Below are 22,376 nucleotides of genomic sequence, written 5' to 3'. Positions count from 1 at the left end.
CTACGTGGAAATATCATTATTGTGTGTATAATCTATTAAATAAATAATTATATTTTTTAATTTATTAATTAATGAGAAGTATAATAGTAATATTATTTTGGTTTAATTTAGTCATACCGATATGTAATTTTTGACTTAATATACATAACATATAATTATTAGAACCAGTAATCTTGTCTACACATTACGCGCGTAAAAAAATTAATAACAATATTTTAATATAATAATATTTTTTTTCATAAAAAATATAGATATCATGTTTAAAAGAAAATTTAATTGAAAAACTTTATTCAATTTTTAAATTTTAATTCAAAAACTTTATTCAATTTTTAAATTATAATATCTAATAATATTTTTTTGGATTTTTTATTCAGTAAAAAGAAATCAGCAATCTTATGCACGCTTTGTGCGCGTAAAAAGAAAATAACTTTTAGTAACAATAATTTTAATCTTAAATATTATTTTGTGTAAAAATTAAGTATTATTGTAACGTACCGTAATTTGAACTACTTGAAATTTGCGGAAAATAAAAATTTTCTTAAATGCAAAATAAACTTTCAAATTTGCATTAAAATATCTTGCTCGTCTAAAAACATTTGCAATAAAAACAACTAAAACAAAGTTTGCCAAAAGTAATAATCGATTAAACATCATAAAACACTTCATGAAATCAGGGTATTAAAAATCGTCATGCATAAAATCTTAAAACATGGGCGGTCCTCGGGTTTAGCCTCCTGCTCAGTCCAAGTCGGCTCATTGGTCCCCACCCCTCGTCTCCTCATAGTCATCATCACCTGCATCGATCAAGTCTAGTGAGTCTAAAGACTCAACATGTATAAACTGGAAATAACAAGTAATACGTAATAAAACCACATGCATCTTTAAAATAGAGCGTACATACTTGAAACTTGAACGTAATAGCATAAACATACTTGAAACTTGAATGTAGTAGCATAAACGTAGACGTGACATCATCATAAAACTTTTCATAAACATGCTTGTTTCATACATACTTGAACATGCATAAAATTCATCATTTTGCGTAGAGATATGTTTCAAAGCAAGTGACCCATACATGAAAGTGTCTGATCAAACTAAACCACAGTACTGGGCTGGCAGGGAAAGTACACTACCACAGACATGAGATCCCCGTTCATGCTTAACGGGTGGATTGGTCCCTGGTCATGCTTTACCGGGGTGAAGAGGTCCTCGGCCACGTTCACCGACTTCCAAACTCATTCATAATTTGGCCACAAGACATTTAGCATACCTCAAAAACTTAAAAATATTTTCTTTTTGCACGTCGAACATACTTACATGACGTTGAGGGATTCGTTGGATCTCGCTCGAGTCCTTGTTGCACATGCTAACGCGCTACCATGAACCTTAACTTCCACAATTTAATCATGTCTATCGAATGCATCACTCATTGACTTGCTAACTTATGACCTTCTGGAAATGCTCGGGACTTGACCGTGATAAACAACATGTTAACCCCCGACTCGACCCCGAAAAAAATCTTGTCAAGAAGTAAGAATTTCCCCAAACAATAGAAGGTGCGGACCTTGCTTAAAACATAGCTCAACATTCCCCAATCAAACTTCATACATCTAAATTAAATTTTTGTATACTCGAACATAACGACTTAATAGTACCCAAAAGAAGCAAGAGTGTTGGAACTTTTCAAGTTCGCAATCTTGATTTTGATGATAACAAAACTTGTTAATGGTGTTACTAATGATCTACCTTAGTGTGCAGCATCTAGGATCACTCACGAGATGTTTACTTCGTAAAACTAAAGACTCAACTGATCGCACGAATTGAATCAGTCTAACTGATTACGTCAATTGAGCAGTCCAGCTGATTGTCCAGTTGATAGGTGATTCAGCAGGAAAACCTCAGAAGCCTGGCCAGCCGAAGGAGTGTTCAACTGATGAAGAAACCCAACTGATCAGCCCAACTGAACAAGTGAGAAATCAGTTCAACTGACGAGTCAACTGATTTCACCAGCCCAACTGAAAGATCAGTTCAACTGACCAGTTCGAAGTATCAGTTAGAATCCTTCAGGTTATGGATGAAGACAAACTCTTTCAAGTGGAATCCAGCTGTACGTGAAGGTACAAAGCCATTATCCAGTCAAAGGACAATAATGGACGTTGCATCCGTGTATTAAAGACAAAACGTTTCAGAAGGGCAGTCGAAAAGTTGAGACACAAAGTCCAAGAAACGAATTCAAGATGCAACAGATACAATGAATGAGTCTCACTTGCGATCAGTTTTCCCACTTATATAAAGAGAAGATCAGTGAAGACTCAAACAAGTGAGACAATACAAGAGAGAAAAGAAAGGGACACTTCAAAGTCATATCAGCTTAAGAGAAGCATTCAGCCCAGTCAAGGGAACTCTTCACAGATAAATCAGCTTAGATTAGAAGCGTATTTCCTTCAATGTGTGAGAACATCATGTTCAGTTCTCACACACACAAACACTCTCTATCACTCAAACACAGTCTTGCACAAAGACGTTAAACTTGTGTATGTAGTCTTTCTCACATAGACATTAAAGAAATATTGACTGAAAGGTGCTGCCTTCAGTCTAAGTCTAGGAGTTCAGTTTAGGCAGTGGATAAGTCCTAGCTGAGTGGCTTTGTACAAGTGTTTGTATAAATCAAAGTCTTCTAGTGGATCCTACCCGAGTCGGTAGAAGGGGTGACATAGGAGCAGTTGAAGTCTCCGAACATCCATAAACATATCTTGTGTATTTAACTGCTTAACTATTGCTTTTAAACTGTTTGGATCAGTTAGAGTATCCATCAGTTCAGTTGTCACCATAACTGAACTGATGAATGCAAAAAATAATATGTCCTCTTTCGGTTATTCAGTTTACATAAGATAAAATATTTTCTAATATAACAGTCTTCTTCACGAAAGATTACTTCGAGTTTCTTCCGCTTGGTTTTTAACCAAACTCGATTTAATTCATCGGTGTTAATATTCTTAGAGCACGAGCTATTGCAGCTCATTGAAGAATATTTTGTTTGAAGCATCCGAAAGAATGCTCAGCAAACGATCCTTCAAAGAGCACCTAAATTCGAAGCCTAAAATTCGTCTGAAGCAGCGCTGCAGTGCCAGACTGGTGCCTAGGCGCTGCCTGTGCATACCTGCAGGGCCTATGCGCTTCTGGGTACGTGCTAGCAGGCGCTGCCTGTGCATACCTGCAGCCCCTATGCGCTTCTGGGTACGTGCTAGCAGCGCTGCGGCGCTAGTTCTGCGCAAATCGATCCAAAATTCTGCACAAGAGTTCCCTATGACTTCTAATGCATGCACAACCTCACCAACCCGAGATAACACACCAAAATTCACATGATCACCCCATTGGACACTCCTAAACACAGCAAGGAACACTCGACGATTTCCAACGAAGCCTGCAACACAAGAAACTCAAGAACATGTCAAGAACACATTTTCATAAAATCACAGTTTGAGCAGTCCCACGAAAACGATCATAACTCACTCATTTCTTATCCAAATATTTTGAATTTACTGTCAAATCGAAGGTATCAAAAAGTTCTACGTTTTATATTTTGAAATTTTTCCAGAAAATCGATCGAAAAGTCGCAGTATTTAAAATGGCAGCAAATTTTGAGTTTTCAGATCTAAAATCGTTTCAAAACCGATCCAACAAATTTTTGCTCAAACTTTTTACAACATACATGGATTTTTACGTATAATCAACATAAGAACACATAATATAACAAGATCGATGCAGAAATAAAAGATTATTCATGTCTTTTGATAATCAACGTTACCGAAAACGACGACACCGAAACGGGAAGGATGCGAGAGACGATCCGGGATGAACGTGGCACGATTTTCTTGAAGAAAAGCCAACGAAATCGCTGGGAAAAATCAGAGAGGGGAGAGGCGGCTGCTGAAGTTCTTGGAAACCTAGGTTTCTCCAATAAAAATCTGAAAAGGGAGTGTAAGGAATTGTGTGTGTAGGCGTGAATGTGTGTGTGTTAGTGGGTGTGTGCGTGAGTTTAGATGTAAATTAGGGAAATAATGTGCTTAATTAATAATTAGAAAACAATTAAAAATGCTAATCCACTTTTAATTTAATAAAATCCCTTAATTTAAAATGAAATACACTCTGACTAAAATTTAAAAGTTTTAAAATACTAAAATCACTAAATGAATAATTTAGGATTTAAAATGCTTAAAACTTAATAAATCCTTTAAATGTCCCAAACCTAACTAAAATAAAATACCATATTTTAAAATTGCCAAAAATCGTCGCCGGTCTCTTTTCCTCAATCCCGCATCGAATAATCGCCTGAAACATGAAACTCAAGAAAACGTTTAATGTGCATTACATTAACATAAATAATTTAAAATAATACATTTAAATAAATCATGCATCACTAAAAAAATAATTTTAAACTTAATTAAATAATATAATAATTAAATAAATGCATGGGTTTTACGTGTACTGAATTTGGACTCTACAATTATATTTTTAGAAAAACAAAAAAGAATAATTTTATGTAATTTTTAAATAATATCTAATATAAAATTTTGGATCTTATTATATTAATATATTTCAATACATAATAACAATACACCAATATTATAAATTTAAGACGAGATTTCGAGTTCATGACCGATGATAACAAGCTCGAACCTCGATTCTCAAAAAATAATATAGATAATATCTGCAAATACAAGAGAATGAAAAGATTTGGTTCTAATTGATGTTCGAGTTGATAAAATAAATGAACATGGTTAGAAGTTCGATTTTTCCATCAATATTTTTCATATGAGTATGTCTATAAGAGTTTACCCATTTATGGTATATCGAATATGAGTAGGTCTCTTGTGAGACGGTCTCACGAATCATTATCTGTGAGACGGATCAAACCTATCGATATTCACAATAAAAAGTAATACTTTTAGGCATAGTTTGGTACACATGATAGGATAAACATGTGATATAATATAGATAAGTTAAGGATAAATAAGATGTAGGATATTATATTTAATGTTTGGTATGATTTTAATAAGAGTGATTACATTTATATATTAGATTGTAATGACAAAATTAACCTTATCATAATAAATTTTATAATTTCAAAGTTGTTGCTTGAGTTCATATTTTTTATCTGTTTATGCGTCGATAGTGCTTGCATGATTTATTTATTTTTACCTAATTTTATATATTATATAATATGATAACTGAGCCCTTGATTTTGTGAGTTAAGTCAAATATCAATTTTTAATGTTAATCGAGTAATACTAATAATTTTATTGATATTTATAAAAATTATTTATATAATTATCTCGAATTCATTTATATAATTATCATATTATATAATATATAAAAATAAATAGAAATATTTATTTGATTTTAATTTCTACCTACTAGCATAGATTTATAAAAATCATTTATAAATTGAGGGCAATTAAGTAATTTGTAGTGTTTTTATCATTAAATTAAAAATATCACACCTAATAGAAGGGATATTTTATCCTTCTAAAAAATTATGTATCAAGGGCCCATGATATTATCATGTACTTTTTAAAAATGTATCATACATGGGATAAGGATGATTATTTATCAATCCCTCCCTTATCCTATGTACCAAACTATGTCTTAGCATAAAAAGTAATATTTTTTGATGACTCAAATAAGAGATCCATCATACAAAATACTATTTATAAGATCTTCTCTCCCAAATTTTGGCCATCGAATATTAGCGCCAGCTGCCGGCGATGTCCGTTAGTACTTTGTCTTTAAAAATTTTTTGATAAAAAGTGATGGAAAGAAAATAGACTTTCGTGCAGTCAAATACGGCTAAACATTGTTTACTACGTTAATCCTTCACCACGTAAAAGTCCCGGAGCTAGAATGGCAACTCGGGAAGCTTCATATGGAAAATTCTTCCCCGATTGAGCCACTGTTCGTTTCTCTGCTCATTTTTGTCGCACTTTTCTTAAGAGACTGGTTGTTTTACGGGATGGTTGGTGCTTCCTGTTCCCCTGATCGAGTTGCTCGGGTCTTTTCTTTTCTCTTGTTTTTCTCTGATGGGTTCTTTGATCACGTTGCTCTTGGGTGTTCTTCTTTTGTTCAGGGAATTGTGAGAGATGTTCTTCTTGGTTTTTGTTTTGCATTAGTTTTCTGTTGTTTAATTTGCTTCTTTTTCGGGTTTCTGTTGTTTGCTGTAGTTAATGAACAGTTCATAATCTGGGGTTATCCGAGTAGAATCGTAAATGGCCTCTGTAATGTGTGTGGGCTTATGTAATGCGAAAGAAGGAAGAGACTGGTGAAATGACAGAAAACGGAGGTTTTGAGCAATTTATTACAGTCCATGTTAAATATTTATTCCTATGTGTTGGAGTAGAATCAAGAGAAACAAACAATTGCAATCCAGAGTGTAATTTCTCAAGATAAACGAAAGAAAACCAAAATTGAATGAACTCGATATGTAGCCATTTCTACTGAGTTGATATGTTGTATACTTGCATAGCTGAGAATGAGATGCTCATGGAGTGTGCCGGATTCCGAAGACCCTTTATTTCGTCTATGGATGAAAGTGTGCGAAAATGGTGACTTGATCGTTGTAAAGCGTTGCGTAAATGATTCGTTTTGCTGCGCATTGTGGCTTCCTGGGTTGTTATTGTGGACATTTGCATTATGATAATTGCTCAACCGAAATATCAACAGCCAAAACATTTTCCCTTCATTCTTAAATTTCTTTTTTTATAGGTATAATGGATCCTTTGGAAAAAGAAGAGATACCAATGCTATCAGCCACATATTTCCATGTAGATGACAACAGCAGTTCAACAGGCAGGCAATTTTCAACTAGGACAAGGAGTGCATCGATGTCTCTTCCTATGAACTCTTTCGACACCTCTGAAAATGTGAACAATATCATGGGTTTCACAGGTCCTTTGAGGAAAGAAAGACGTAATTCCTTCATTCAGAGGAGTGGTCCTTTGTATATCAACCGTAACCACGAGGCTGTTTTTGAACCACCCCAAAGCGTATTGCAACAAAAGAATACTGAACCTAAAATTGAAAGATATTCTTCTTCTATTAATGGGACGTATAATAATCAATGGCCATCAGACAACTATGTTGACAAAAATGAACATCTTCTAAAGTCTGGACAGTTGGGGATGTGCAACGATCCGTATTGCACGACATGCCCTACTTATTACCATCTGAAAGGGCGCCAGAAGCAATCAAGAACATCGGAATTATATGATGCCAAGGTATAGTTCTTATGCCAGCTGATCTCCTTATAGAGTGTCTCATAAGCATATATTTTCTTTGCAGTTTCACAATATGTTCTATGGAGATGCAAAAGGTTGGGCAAAGAAAACATGTTCAGTTCTGCTTCATTATATTCCTGGAATCATGAATCCTCATTCAAAATTTGTTCAACGGTGGAACAAGTTCTTTGTGATTTCTTGTTTGTTTGCAGTATTCGTAGACCCGTTATTCTTCTTTCTGCTGTCCGTGTTGCAGGTATACTTCTTAAAGTTTTTCATTTTTAGATCCTTATGCATTTTTCTCATGGGATTAATAATCCCACTTAGATGGTCGTTTTCACTTGTACCATAAAATAGTTTTTGCAATCAAATGGACAAGTTATCATTCAAAATCCATGTTATAATAAGTCAATAATTGTGTGGTAAAAGGGGTTATACAAGGACTTTAGTAAATGCCCAATGAAAACGTCCTTACTTTTGTGTTACCACTTTTGTCAGGGTAACAAGTGCATTGTTTTGAATTGGCCCATGACAACAACCGTTGTGGTCTTGAGGAGCCTGACTGACTTCATTTACTTGATTCATATCTTCATTCAGGTATCTGTACTCGGTATCGTGAAGAAGCTTTGTATTTTATTACTTGATATTGTTAGACCAACTTTGTTATTATTGTGATTTTGCCTGCAGTTGATAAATATTTTTTTTTATTTCTCTTGTTGTAGGTATCTTCTTGAGTTGTCAAAAGCGTGAGAAGACTCGTAAAATTATTTCTTGTGCGTATTTCTTTTGATGCACATGTTTTTACAATTGAAGATACATCTTCATTTTGCAGTTTAGGTTGGCATATGTTGCTCCCGAATCTAGAGTTATGGGAGCTGGAGAATTAGTTGATGACCCTAAAAAGATTGCCCAGAACTATCTTTTTGGATATTTTACAATTGATTTTTTTGTTGTACTTCCCCTTCCACAGGTAAGTATCCTCTTCCCCTGCTCTTCTGCTGAATTTATATTATATCCTAACAAGTTTTAATTTTTCGTCATGATATTGTGATCATTGAGACATGCCAAACTTGTTATCAAGATTTAGTGCTTATTTTGTAACTTCCATTCTCATCCACCAATTATTTGATTTGTACCATTTTTTAAATTAGGCATTAGGTCTTAAATGAATTTATGTCACAACTATAAGCATATGGTCTAGTTCTTTTTCTCGAGTCTAGTGGTCTAAACGTGCCATACCTTGATACCTGGTTATTGCTTTCTGTAGATCATCATACTATTGATCTTACCAGATTCCGTGGGATCATCTGGAGCCAATTATGCAAAAAATCTTTTACGTGGAGCCATACTTGTTCAATATGTTCCGAGGCTGTACAGATTCTCACCTTTGCTAGCTGGTCAATCTCCTACGGGATTCGTTTTCGAGTCTGCGTGGGCAAACTTTGTCATAAATCTTCTCATTTATATGTTGGCTAGCCATGTGGTGGGCTCATCCTGGTATCTCCTCGGTCTACAGGTTGTGTCCTGCGTTGCTTATATTTATTTTTCGCCATTCTTCGTATTTTTTCAAGCTACTTCCGTCTGAATTTTTTTGTAGCTAAACAAGTTTTCTTTTTAAATGTTGATGTTGATTTCTTCCTGAAATTCAACAATAGAGAGTGAACCAATGCCTTAGAGATGCTTGTCGCAGCACCAACATGACGAGGTGCATGGAATTCATTGACTGCGGACATGGAAATGACTATGGGGATTTTAGAAGCGATTCAACATGGGAACTGTGGAAGAGCAATGCCAATTCAACTGCTTGTTTCGGGCAAGGCAGTTTCGATTATGGAATTTATCAGAATGCTGTTGATCTAACCACTGAACAAAGTGTGATCACGAGATATGTGTACTCTTCGTTTTGGGGATTCCAGGTATTGTGTCGCCGTATCATCAATTTATTTTCTGACACAGTTTAGCAAAACACAAGATAAGTTTTGGAATTTCGTTTTTGTATTGTTGGAGAGGTGGACTATTTCACTTTATACCACTGATACTATAATGTTTTGGTGTTGACAAAGCAAATTAGTACCCTGGCTGGGAATCAGGTTCCGAGTTATTTTGTGTGGGAAGTTGTTTTCACCATGAGCATCATAGGGGTGGGCCTCCTGCTTTTTGCTCTGTTGATTGGAAATATGCAGAATTTCCTCCAGGCGCTTGGCCGCAGGTAAGACCTTCTGAGCGACTTCCGTTGCAGTGAACTTGATATCTTCTCAATTAGAATATATATTTTTGACTAATGGAAATTATTCTATTCTTTTCCCATTAGGAGGTTAGAAATGTCTTTGAGACGCCGTGATGTTGAGCGGTGGATGAGCCATCGTCGCTTGCCAGAAGAACTAAGACGGTGCCATCTTTATTTATCCTGTTACAATATTTCATCATCTCATTTCCCATTTATTTTTAAATTTATGATCATCTCTGTGAACCTTTACAACCCAGTTTTATTCTATAAAAACAAGTAGCAGCACCAAATTGATTGGATGGAGTGTGGTGTCTTTCATGCAGGCAAGTCCGAGAAGCAGAGCGTTTCAATTGGGCTGCCACTCGGGGGGTAAATGAAGAACTGCTGATGGAGAACCTACCAGAAGACCTTCAAAGAGAAATAAGGCACCATCTCTTTAAGTTTGTCAAGAAAGTATGTTCCCTTGAGAAATTAGTCTTTTTTTTTGCTTACAGGTAGCACGTAGAAACATGTTTTGAAGATGTCACATGAAACATGAGATACAAATAAGTACTCAAGATTCTGCATTATCTGATGAATTTCTTAATCATATGCCAAATGTACTTGATTATATGCCAAATGTAGGTCCGGATTTTTCAACTATTGGATGAACCTATTGTAGATGCTATATGCGAGCGGCTGAGGATAAAAACGTACATCAAAAGAAGCAAAATCCTATACCGTGGCGGTCTTGTTGATAAAATGACATTTATAATTCGAGGCAAGATGGAGAGTATCGGGGAAGATAACAATGTGGTTCCCTTGTCTGAAGGAGATGTTTGTGGAGAAGAGCTACTCACATGGTGCCTAGAACATTCTTCTGTAAATAAAGGTAAAATTGCGGCTGGTACTCAGTTTTCTTTGTATTGCTTGTGTTCTGTACTTGTATCCTGTGTTAAATTATATAAGCCTTACTGAACCAACTCCCATTGTTTCGAGCTTTTGGCTTAAGTGGTTTCGAATGATACCAAAATAGGATTTCTCAAGTTTGATCAACATCCATTTGAGCTACTTGTATATTGTTTTCGAGAATATATTATCAGTTATCGGCTTACACGAGAGGAAGAACGTTAATGCACTAAATTATTCTTGGGTCATTCATACGTTCAGGTTCTAAAATCCTACTAAAATTTAGGTTTGTTTGGAGCATCTGTTTCTGCATTCGAAGTTTTACTTGCCCTTTAGAACCTAGTGAAGAATGAGATAATTAAACATCTGAACCGACCATCAACAAAAGGAAGACGGACATGCAGGTTGGATAGCCTTAAGAAGAAAGCATTTTAGATGCATTCACTGGGATCAAATTCATTGCAGCAGCAGCTTTATCAGATTTGCACTTGTTAAATGAGTATTGCATTGACCTTTCGAGTGAAGTACAATGAAAATCATCTGAAATTGGTGAAAATTAGTATATTTATCTTCTATTTTGCAGATGGAAGAAGAATCAGGATTCCTGGACACAGACTGTTGAGTAACAGGGTGGTAAGATGCATAACAAACGTGGAGGCATTTATTCTGCGAGCGGCAGATCTTGAAGAAGTTACCAGTCTCTTTGCTAGATTCTTGCGAAGTCCACGAGTTCAGGGGGGCATAAGGTAATTGTTACAGCTTTATATTCACCAACAAAAAGAAAATGTCAGGGCACCACAACTTCCTTATATAGCATCCATTAAGAAACCCCTCGTAACTCGACTCTCCCTCGCAGGTACGAATCACCTTACTGGCGAGCACTTGCGGCTAGACGAATACAAGTTGCATGGAGGTATAGGAAGAAAAGACGTCTTAGCCATGCCGACTCCTCCATCAGCCCACCAAATAATTAAATTCCCGTACCATTTCTTGAAACTAGCATCATATGTTCTAGTATACACACACATGCAGACACATCCTCTATACGTACTACAGTATTGTTATACATTCCATAGGTCAATATTATAAGATCCAATAGTATGTCTTCTCATTTTCTTGAAACACAAGAACACGGATGATACACGTAAAATTCGATCGGTATACACATATATCAGCATATATAACTTACATATCAGGCTCTTTTTAATTGTTTGCTTTTTTTTGTGCTTTACTACTACCATACCAAATTCAGTTTGGGCAGAAACTTGTCATTATTTTGCATAATTGTATATGCTCTAAAGTTAAGATGCAAGCTGTTTCATTACATGGATGGGTGCATTATTGTTATTAAAAGTTCCAATTTAATGGAGTTTCTGGGGTCTCAACAGTAACAGGTGAGGAGAGGCTGTAATATCTGGACAGTGGTTGGCATGAGAATTAAGGTTATTGAATACTGTTTCATCTTCTGTCTTGCTATTTTTTCCATAATAATTTCACACGCAGTCATTTTGGTGAGGAGTGTATATTTTTTTCAAAAAATCTAATGTGCTTGAATAGCAATAATACATTCAAGTGAGAAACTAAATGGGGAGCACGAGCAGAAGTAATTAATAATGAAAATTTGTGGGCATATATTATTTTTCAAGAATAATAAATGGTTTTATTTGCAAATTTGGAAACCGATAGAATGATGCATAAATGATACATATTTGACATTATAGTAAACGATTCTGTGGGCATAATTATTTTTTAGTGATAATAATAAATGATTTTGGCTTCGGACGCTCATACTTTCAACCAACCAATGTTATTTGTTTTCGGGCTACCTCGATTCATTGTTTTCTTGCCAGAATGAAGGGTGGGTTAAAATTGATCTTGATAACAAATGGTAGGTATTTTGTGAGACGATCTTACGAATCTTTATTTGTGAAACGGGTCAATCCTACCGATATTCACACTAAAAAGTAATACTATTAGCATAAAAAGTAATATTTTTTCATGGATGACCCAAATAAGATATCCGTCTCACAAAATACGACCCGTGAGACCGTCTCACACAAATTTTTGCCCAAAGATTAATACGTAATTTTCGTATTTTCGAAGGGTATTTGTTTAGTTTTTCTCTCATTGTTTTTTGTTGTGATAAACCAAAAGAGCCATTGTTTTTTGTTGTAATAAATCAGTAAAGATTTATCTTACACTTTGTCTTTTCGATAGTTTTATCATATATATATTTTTATAAAAATAAAAGGTATTATTTATTTATGTTGATTTTCTTTTTTGAAATTTATGTAGGTGCTGGCCGGTGTAATTTCATGTGAAAAAACAAAAGACCACCAAAGAAGAAAATTTTCGGTCCTATAATTTTAAAGTCATGTCAACTTTTTCATAGGGATTTTCTTGTCGAATCACAAGAAATTGTAAAAAAAAAAAAAATTAATAAAAAATCAACTTTATTTTCTCAAAAAAAAAATTTGAAAAAGTAAACTATTTCATTGTACATTTTCAAGCAAGAAATATTAATATAGTTAAGTAAAGCTAGGCTAGGGTGGGTATATAAATGGTTATTATGACTAAAATTCCTATGAAGTTCAATAGGTTTTAAATTTGAGAAATTAATTTTGATGATTGTATCTTTGAAGTTTGAACTCTTAAATAAATAATATTTCGAAAAGCTTTTAATTTCATTTACACACTCAATCAAAATTTAATTTCCATATAATCATTAATATTCAATTATTAACATTTCAATCAAATCCTTTCCCATAATTGTTAATTTTAAAGAAGATTTATAGGCACTAACACTACCTCAAAATCCCAATTACTCCAAATAAAAATATTTATGATGTCCTTCTCCTTTCATATCTTAAAACTTTCTTACACCAAACTAAAAATAGTTTATTACACAAATTCATGTAATAATTTCTCTAACCCCATCTTCTTTTATTGTTGTTGGATTGGGTTCATGTGAACCGGTCCTTCATAAATCACCAAGACAATCAAGATCTTATTGTTATCCTTCTTTCAAAATTAATTATCATATGACAAAATTATATATTAATAAAATATACTTTCAAGACTCAAATCATATTTAAAATTTTGATTAATAAGTTACCATTCATTTATTAACAATGGCATGTGAAGCAACGTGTGGAATTTGATCGAGCACAAGGAAAACACATTAAAAAAAAAAACAAACAAACAAACAAACAAGCAAGCAAACAAATAAATCGACGGGTAGGACAAAATTGTACTTCGATATTGTTCCGCCGGGCGTTAATTTTCTCCGGCGAGCTTTGAAAATATGTTCATATATACATAAATTTTATCAAAAATTATAGTTTATGATAGACTTATTAAATATGAGGTCATTGAAATAATTAGTTTTTATTATTTGGCATATCAAAATTGTGTAGAGTTCTTGTAATACGGTCTCACAAATCTATAATGAAACGGCTAGACCTGATTTATACGTACAGTGAAAAGTATTACTTTGACATAAAATAATATTTATTCATATATTTGATCAAGTAAGATATTTGTATCACAAATTTGATCCGTGAGACGGTTTCATAAATATTTTTTTGTGAAATTTCCCAAACCACTTCCTTAAAATAATAAAATAAAAAGAGCAGGTCTCTTGTGATATGGTTTCACGAATCTTTATCTGTTATACGGGTCAACCCTACCGATATTCACAATAAAAAGTAATACTCTTAACATAAGAAGTAATATTTTTTAATGGATGACTCAAATAAGAGATTCGTCTCACAAAATACGACTCATGAGACTGTCTCACATATGTTTTTGCCAAATAAAAAACTCTAACGTTTTTTGGGAAATTAACCGTTCCAATATAGTCATATCTTATTCGGAAATTTAATAAACTTAAATTATAATTTATATTAAAATTTATTATATATTTACGCGTCACATGATAGAAGTACTATTTCACATTAATTTTTTGGATGATTCATGCTTCAAAATGAAATTCAGTTTTCTCTAATATCAATTTGAACTTTGACTTTTCACAACAATATCTGAAAAATTCTTGAAAAAGGAGAAAATACAAAGAATGAGAGTTGAAAATAGAGAGTCAAAAAACAATTTTTTTTAAAAAAAAAAACGTAAATGAATGGTTCTTCCTATCAAAATTTAATTTTACCTCATATTTTCCCTATAATTATTTATTTATACACGTTAAAATATTTCTCAAAATTATTTATTTTCATAAAAATATAAAATAAATTTTATTTAGAAGGAAAAAATAAAATAAAATTTACACATACTGTAGTGATGGTATATTACAAGATGAATAATTGAATAGCCCCTACCCCCCTTTCCCTCTCTATTAATTACTTCCTTTTTATTTCTATCTCACCCACTCATCACTAATCTCTAAACCATATATATATTCGTCGGTTACAACTTATAAGTTATTAATTAATATGTAAATACAAAAATTCTTCTAAAATCGTCTCACATATTAATTTCGTGGGACAAATCTTCGATCCAAATATCATATTATCGTTGGATTTGTGTATTACATTCGAAATATTTCACAATTTCATCGAATCAATTCGAAGTTTTGTGTTTACTCGAAATCATTGTTTACGAAATATCGTCATTATCCTTATTATATATTATACCAAAAGAAGAGGTGACTCCAAACGGCGTTTAATTATTCGAAATTAACTTTTGCAAAAAAGATTTTGTTTCAAAAAGTACTTTTTTGAGTTAAGATTTTTAAAATAATTTTTAAGTAAAAACTGTGATATGTTTTTGTGTTTGTATACATAGATAAAAGACACTTTATAATTTATAAAATTTCACAGGATGAGTGCTTTTATTAAGAATTTGATTACCAAAAATATTGTAAGTGCTTTTTTAAAAAATTGAAAAACTTTTTAAAAGCTCCAAAATTTTGTTTTTTGAAAAACACTAATTTTAGTTTAATTAATTTTTTGGCAAAAACTTGTATGAGACGGTCTCACGGATCGTATTTTGTGAGACGGATATCTTATTTGAGTCATCCATGAAAAAGTATTACCTTTTATGTTAAGAGTATTATTTTTTATTGTGAATATCGGTAGAGTTAACCTGTGTCACAGATAAAGATTCGTGAGACCGTGTCACAAAATATCTACACTAAGTTCTTTTTAAGCCGATCCAAATTCCAATCACACATACAATTATAAAAGCATTTAAGAAAACACTTTTCTAGTACAAATTTTTAATCCAAACGGACTCTGAGTTTGTATCGATGAATTTCAAATGTATTATTTTAAATTTTTTGACTTGTATAATTGAGTAGGTCTCTTGTGAGACGGTTTCACGAATTTTTATCTGTGAGACGGGTCAACCCTACCGATATTTACAATAAAAAATAATAATCTTAGTATAAAAAGTAATATTTTTTTTATAAATGACTCAAATAAGAGATCTATTCCACAAAGTAGACTTGTGAGATCGTCTCACACAAGTTTTTACATGTTGAAATAAACAAAATAAAGCTAAATTTCAAATCAATTATATACTAAGTTAATCGATTTCAACAATAAATGTGATGTATATCAAATTAACTATAATCAAATTACATCATATCGAACCAATCCTAATATCCAAATATAACCAAACAAAAGAAAATTTTTGACTCTGGGAAAAAAATTTAAAATATGTCAAAATTAAAAAAAAATTGTAGAAAATTGTACACATACTGTATGTTCCCGATATACCATTTCTGTGTGTGATAGAAGTTGATACATATTGTGTAGTAAAAGTGTGTGGACGTAGCAGTATAGCGTAGGTAGCCAGCCTACTGTTACAATTAATACGGTTCGTATTATTATTACGAGGGGCGTTGGCTATCAAGTCTGAATTCATCTCTCCTCCTTGATTTTCTGCAATGGCTCTTTTACCAATCTCCTTCCTCTCCTAAACTCGCTCTTCGTTTCCATATTAATAACACTATACATCGTACTTTTCATCTCTACCAGACTCCAAATGCCACCCCTTCTGTGTTTTATTTAATCTTCATCCGTACATATATGTATGTGTGTGTGTGATTGATTGTTCTTTTGGACCGTTACACAAGCCAAACTTTCAAAAACGGGAGCTTTGCTCGTGCCTTGACCAATGCTGATGAGAAAAATCCACTCCCAAGACTGGGTGTCGTTTCCGAAATCAAATCACATATATTTTTCTTCTTCTTTTATTGTTGTTGGTTGATTTCTTGGTCTATTTGTTGGCTGAATTCTTGTTGGTATTGGGAGTTAATGTTGTTATCCGGAGCGTAGTTATTACGGTGTATTATGGGAATTACCTGTAATCTGGTGGAGATTCTTGAAATATTCGGTATATGTACTTGTGCTGATACACACCGGAGCTTTTGCTGCTTCTGAGGCTGCGAGAGTGGGAAGAATCGATTTTTTCATGGAGTTCAGCAGCGGAGGAGGCGGGGGCGATGGCTCCAGCGGCGGCGATGGTTCCGATCCTCACCGGAGGAAGAAGCGCTACCATCGTCACACAGCCCACCAAATTCAGAGGCTTGAAACGTAAGCCGTTTTTTTCGTTATACATCCGCAACAGAACTCCATGCACAAAGACCATGATAACTTTAAAAATGATAAATTCTTATCTGGACCCAAAAAAAACATTTATTTTCTTCCTTCTTGCTGCACATAAAAGATTCTTGGAACTGGGTTTGATGTTACTGAGGTTTTTGTGCGTGATTTGTGTGTGTTCAGGATGTTCAAAGAGTGTCCCCACCCAGATGAGAAGACAAGAAATCACTTGAGCAGAGAGTTGAATTTGCATACTCGGCAAATCAAATTTTGGTTCCAGAACAGGAGAACTCAGATGAAGGTTCTTCTTCCATTCATTCTTTAAAGGCTGAGTTTTTTTTATTAATTATTGTGTTTGCTATTTTCGATGATGTTAATAAGATGATTTACTGAAATGTGCTATGTGCTTTTGCCTTAGGCGCAACATGAAAGAGCAGATAACTGCGCTCTTCGGTCAGAAAATGATAAGATTAGATGTGAAAATATAGCAATCAGAGAGGCCCTGAGGAATATAATCTGCCCCTCTTGTGGAGGCCCTCCTGTTTCTGAGGACTCTTACTTCGACGAGCAAAAACTGCGAATTGAAAATTCCCATCTGAAAGAAGAGGTTCTTTTGATTATCCGTTCTTTTATTATGTTGATTGGATTGATTATGTTTTGCCCGATTTTTCGAAATTTTGACGCCTTACTTTATTTTCTTAGCTCGACAGAGTTTCTAGCATTGCAGCAAAATACATAGGGAGGCCTATTTCACAACTGCCACCAGTGCAGCCGATTCATGTATCTTCGTTGGATTTATCTATGGCTAGTTTTGGAAGTCATGGAATTCCTGGACCTTCTCTTGATCTTGATCTTCTTCCCGGAAGTTCTTCCAGTGTAATTCCGAATCTTGCCTTCCCTCCAATGGGCATTTCGGATATGGATAAATCCCTCATGGCCGATATTGCGGTGAACGCAATGGATGAATTGGTTAAGCTCTTGCAAGCCAATGAGCCAATCTGGGTGAAGTCCACTGCTGATGGCAGGGAAATTCTTAATCTAGAAACCTATGATAGTATTTTCCCAAGGTCTAATAGTCACTTGAAAAATCCCAACATTCGGATCGAAGCATCGCGAGATTCGGGTGTTGTTATAATGAACGGTATGGCATTGGTCGACATGTTCATGGATGCGGTTAGTTTTTTATGTTTTCTTGTTTCCCTGTAAAAAAACTACTTTATTCAACTACATATATCTTTTTTGAATAATTTTGTGCCATTTTGCACTAAAATGCTAGAACAAGTGGGTGGAATTGTTCCCCACAATTGTCTCAAGGGCAAGAACCATTGAAGTAATATCATCTGGAATGCTTGGAGGCCGAAGCGGCACATTGCAATTGGTAACAAAATATTAATCTAATCTAGATTAATTTGTAAACTTAATTTCTTCTCAAATTCCTTCTGTTTGTGGCAGATGTGCGAAGAATTGCAGGTTCTTTCGGCCTTGGTGCCGACTAGGCAATTTTATTTCCTCCGATTCTGTCAGCAGATTGAACAAGGCTCGTGGGCAATTGTCGATGTTTCCTCGGATATTCCTCATCAAGGCAGCCAATTTACTTCTTCATGTAAAGTTCAGAAGCTTCCTTCTGGATGCCTGATACAAGACTTGCCTAATGGTTATTCAAAGGTCGTTGAGTGTACTCAATACTTGTTTTTGGTATGTTATGATGTGATACGAATTTTGTTTATAAGAATTTTCTGTACTTTCACTATCAGGTAACTTGGGTTGAACATTGGGAAATTGAAGACAAAACTCCCATTCATAGGCTATATAGAGAACTCATTCACAGTGGATTAGCCTTTGGAGCTGAAAGATGGCTTTCGAATCTTCAACGGATATGCGAAAGATTTGCTTGCTTGATGGTTACTGAAAATTCCACTCGTGATCTTGGAGGGGGTAAATCGTACTAAAATTCCTCCCATTCTTGTATTAGAAGTGAGATATGTTTCAGTAACCAATTCTGATATTTACAAATGTCCTGTGTTGATAGTGATTCCATTGGCTGAGGGCAAAAGAAGTATGATGAAACTTGCCCAGAGAATGGTAAACAATTTTTGTTCAAGTATAAACCCTGCTAATGGCCAACAATGGACCACAAATACAGGGTTGAATGAGTTTGAGGTCCGAGCAACAGTTCACAAGAGCACTGATCCTGGCCAGCCAAATGGAGTAGTGCTCAGTGCAGCCGCCACTATTTGGCTCCCTATACCTCCACAAAATGTTTTCAACTTTTTCAGGGATGAAAGAACTCGACCTCAGGTAGTTTCCTGATCTTTATTGATCAGATTTTAATGTCCCAATTTCACTTTGATCTTAATTTTATTTAATGTTTCAGTGGGATGTTCTGTCAAATCAAAATCCAGTTCAAGAAGTTGCTCACATTGCAAATGGCTCTCATCCTGGAAATTGCATATCTGTTCTCCGGGTAAACTCTTTTCCACTATCGACTTTGTTTGTTTCAAAGTAAATTTGTGCTCAAACCACTCGAAATTGATGTCTCCGGAATTCTTGAAAATTAGGCCTTCAACACAAGCCAAAACAACATGCTGATACTTCAAGAAAGCTGCATAGACTCATCAGGGGCACTTGTTGTGTACTGTCCTGTCGACCTTCCAGCAATCAACATAGCAATGAGTGGCGAAGACCCTTCATATATCCCTTTACTGCCATCTGGTTTCACTATCTCTCCCGATGGCCAGCCTGAACACCACCATGCCAGAGGAGGTGGCAGTGATGGTGCCTCAACAAGCTCGAATCCGGGCATTGGTGGGAGGTCCTCAGGTTCACTAATCACTGTTGTGTTTCAAATACTCGTGAGCAGCTTCCCATCAGCCCGAATGAGCCCCGAGTCAGTGACCACCGTTAATAACCTTATCAGCAACACTGTCCACCAAATTAAAGCCGCCTTGAATTGCACAACTTCTTGATTCTACTGGTTCTGCTAGTGTTTGTGTGCCATCTATGAATACGGTTACAGATCAGAAAAAAAGAAAACATTTACAGCCCCCGTACTATCTTGATGATATTGAACAGAGGAGGGAAGATCTGTCTTTTGGTTAGTTGGAGAATTTGAATGCACCTTAGTCCTATCATCAATATCTGAAGCTGACTTATCAGCTGCTGCTGTTGCTGCTGGCTCCTGCAAAGTCTCATTACAGTTTACAACTACTTTTTATCGTCGATTTTTTTTTTCCTTTTTTTGAAAGATTTGTACTTTAATTTTCTAGGCAACCCTTTATTATTTTACTCGAACGAGTAGTCAAGAACGCACCATTCGCGACTTTCCTGCTATACACAGCAAGAGCGTCGTATGGTTCGGGTATTGACTTCTGTTCATCAACTAAATGGAATTTCCTGTGGAATGAATTAGCCAAGAGTTTTTCGTCTGCTGTCTTATTTTTGATGCTGAGTAAAGTTTCATTTAGTTTTGTGGTCCATTGTAGGAATAAAGAGGCCCACGCATGCATGAGTTTAAAGACATGGCAGTGGGGTAATAAAAGAGAGACTGGATAACTTGATCGTCATTTGTATAACAATAACTTAAGCAAATAGTATAAATGAGTTGAACTCGAGCCTCGACTTTTGAATCTCTTCAAATTGATATTTTGGCTCATGAATTTCTTTGTCGATTTCAACATCATCAATCCAGCTAGTTTCTTGGTTGATCAGATTCATATATATATACAAGTTCATCAACCGTGTTTATCTATGTATTCACCTCACTGCATATGCATGTATATCTACTAGTTTGTCACAGAAGTTTACAAAGTTAATATGTTTATATATATGTGTATCAGCGCACGTGTTACCCTATTAAGGCACGCATTTACTCTATTTGCTACTAATGCATAGCCATTTCAAATCACATTTATTTAACAATTAATTGAAGATGATCTTTATTCGGATTTTTTTTTCCAATTTATTACCCTACCTTCATGTAATATTAGTATTTAACTCGTGTGATACAGAAAATTATATTATTAAAAAGTAATCAATACAAAAAATAATAGATATTTAAATTGCAAAAAAATAATATAATTATAAAAAGAATAAAAATAAGAAATTATTTTTCACTAATTTTGAAAAACTTTCTTGAATACAACGTATCTCGATTAATTTTTTTGGCTGATGATCACTATCATATATTACATTTTTAGATTGTGTTAGTATCATGCAATGACAAGTTGTTTATCGTGTTTAGTGTATTGATGTCGACTACCAACCTAAATACATATTTAATTTTTTAATTTTCGACAAGTTATATTATTCCTAAAGAAAAATAAAATATATGATTATAAGTAAATTATTTATAAACCAAAAAAATTATTTTGTTCACATTTACTATGTTTATTCCAAAATAATGCCAATGAGTTTTATAAGGTGTCATTTAATAAGATGCGTACTTCCTTTAGAATTGGTTTAATCTTTTTTCATTACAGGAATTTTATACTACCATGTATCCGTGAACTTTGTAATACAGAAGAAAATTATCACATTGACAAATGCGTAATAATTTAAATTTTGTACAAATAAGATAATAATATTTTTTACTTCTCGATCATGAAAGACACATTCCAAATTTAATGTCTCATTGTTCTATTTTTTTCATATGTAGGTAATTCATAACAACGAACAAATCTAAGTTTAAACGTCCATTACATCTTGGAATGATTCAACTCATAGATGATGCTGAAAAGAGGATTAGAGGAGTCATTTCAGAAATCAATTTTGAAGTATATAAATTTAGTAAGATAAATAGAATAAAATTGGTTTCCAATAAAATATGCAACATTGCATTATTTATCGTTTAAAATTCAAATAAGACAGTTCAAGAGACAAAAATTATACAACGGGTGCTTTTGACAAAATTATACAATGCATTAACTCTTCAATTATGGAAATCTTGAATATTGCATGTATTAAGTGTCAAACATTTATCTTTTGAATATCTCCATTTTAACTTTCTTGGGCTCGCTTATTTGAGTTTTAAGAAGGTAATTCAAGATATTCAATATACATATAGCTTGGAAGAAAACTATCATGTATTAACTCTTTCAAATTAAGATAATCTCAAAATAGCATGTATTTGGGGTCAAACGTTTATGATTACTAAATGATGATTTAACGTGCATTGGCAAACCTTGTTTAAGTGATAACTTTTAATACTCAACTATTTTCTTTTACGTAAAATTAAATAAATAATTACATATTGAATTTCTTTTTTAGTAAGTAATTTGGACGGAAACTTTTTATTTTGACAAAAACTTTGATTTTATATGTATAGATTCGAAGGGTTAATCAAATGGCCATAAAAGAGCCACATTTATTTTCTCACGTAGACTAATGCATTACATCGCATGAAAAAAATGATATGACCCTTTTTAC

At 34.0% G+C, this 22,376-nt stretch overlaps 2 protein-coding genes across 3 annotated transcripts; both read left to right on the top strand.

Moving 5' to 3' along the window:
- Positions 1-6,033: 6,033 nt before the first annotated feature.
- LOC142522550 (putative cyclic nucleotide-gated ion channel 20, chloroplastic) lies at positions 6,034-11,678 on the top strand. 2 transcript variants are annotated; one of them, XR_012814489.1, is made up of 12 exons: positions 6,034-6,052; positions 6,763-7,274; positions 7,339-7,530; positions 7,773-7,871; positions 8,107-8,244; positions 8,542-8,790; positions 8,930-9,190; positions 9,338-9,483; positions 9,586-9,663; positions 9,825-9,954; positions 10,163-10,372; positions 10,973-11,130. XR_012814489.1 is itself a non-coding variant. In XM_075625998.1 (12 exons), exons 1-12 carry the CDS (start codon positions 6,768-6,770, stop codon positions 11,361-11,363), a joined length of 2,328 nt encoding a protein of 775 aa, XP_075482113.1. In that variant the 5' UTR covers positions 6,763-6,767; the 3' UTR covers positions 11,364-11,678. The 2 variants fall into 2 exon arrangements, 1 of the variants encoding a protein (XP_075482113.1); XM_075625998.1 differs by lacking the exon at positions 6,034-6,052 and adding an exon at positions 11,246-11,678 and having other exon boundaries at positions 10,126-10,372; positions 10,973-11,135.
- Positions 11,679-16,241: 4,563 nt separating this feature from the next.
- On the top strand, positions 16,242-20,384 carry LOC142522968 (homeobox-leucine zipper protein HDG11-like). Its single transcript, XM_075626585.1, has 10 exons — positions 16,242-16,943; positions 17,136-17,253; positions 17,371-17,559; positions 17,655-18,125; positions 18,229-18,330; positions 18,405-18,617; positions 18,707-18,887; positions 18,982-19,250; positions 19,327-19,416; positions 19,511-20,384. The coding sequence occupies exons 1-10, from the start codon at positions 16,822-16,824 to the stop codon at positions 19,916-19,918; spliced, it is 2,163 nt and encodes a 720-aa protein (XP_075482700.1). The 5' UTR covers positions 16,242-16,821; the 3' UTR covers positions 19,919-20,384.
- Positions 20,385-22,376: the final 1,992 nt, after the last annotated feature.

This window comes from Primulina tabacum, chromosome 13 (assembly GCF_025594145.1).
Source record: "Primulina tabacum isolate GXHZ01 chromosome 13, ASM2559414v2, whole genome shotgun sequence".
In the NCBI taxonomy this organism is placed as follows: domain Eukaryota; kingdom Viridiplantae; phylum Streptophyta; class Magnoliopsida; order Lamiales; family Gesneriaceae; genus Primulina; species Primulina tabacum.
Note: the sequence above shows the minus strand (reverse complement) of the source record. Positions and strands in the feature narration are given on the sequence as shown.

Bases quoted from the DNA above. Each gene is read 5' to 3' on its own strand.
- LOC142522550 (XM_075625998.1), top strand. From the start codon at position 6,768: ATGGATCCTTTGGAAAAAGAAGAGATACCAATGCTATCAGCCACATAT. The intron at 9,664-9,824 runs GTGCCATCTTTA...TCTTTCATGCAG, and splicing joins TTGCCAGAAGAACTAAGACG to GCAAGTCCGAGAAGCAGAGC. The intron at 11,136-11,245 runs GTAATTGTTACA...TCTCCCTCGCAG, and splicing joins CGAGTTCAGGGGGGCATAAG to GTACGAATCACCTTACTGGC.
- LOC142522968 (XM_075626585.1), top strand. From the start codon at position 16,822: ATGGAGTTCAGCAGCGGAGGAGGCGGGGGCGATGGCTCCAGCGGCGGC. The intron at 18,618-18,706 runs GTCGTTGAGTGT...TTTCACTATCAG, and splicing joins TGCCTAATGGTTATTCAAAG to GTAACTTGGGTTGAACATTG. The intron at 19,251-19,326 runs GTAGTTTCCTGA...TTAATGTTTCAG, and splicing joins ATGAAAGAACTCGACCTCAG to TGGGATGTTCTGTCAAATCA.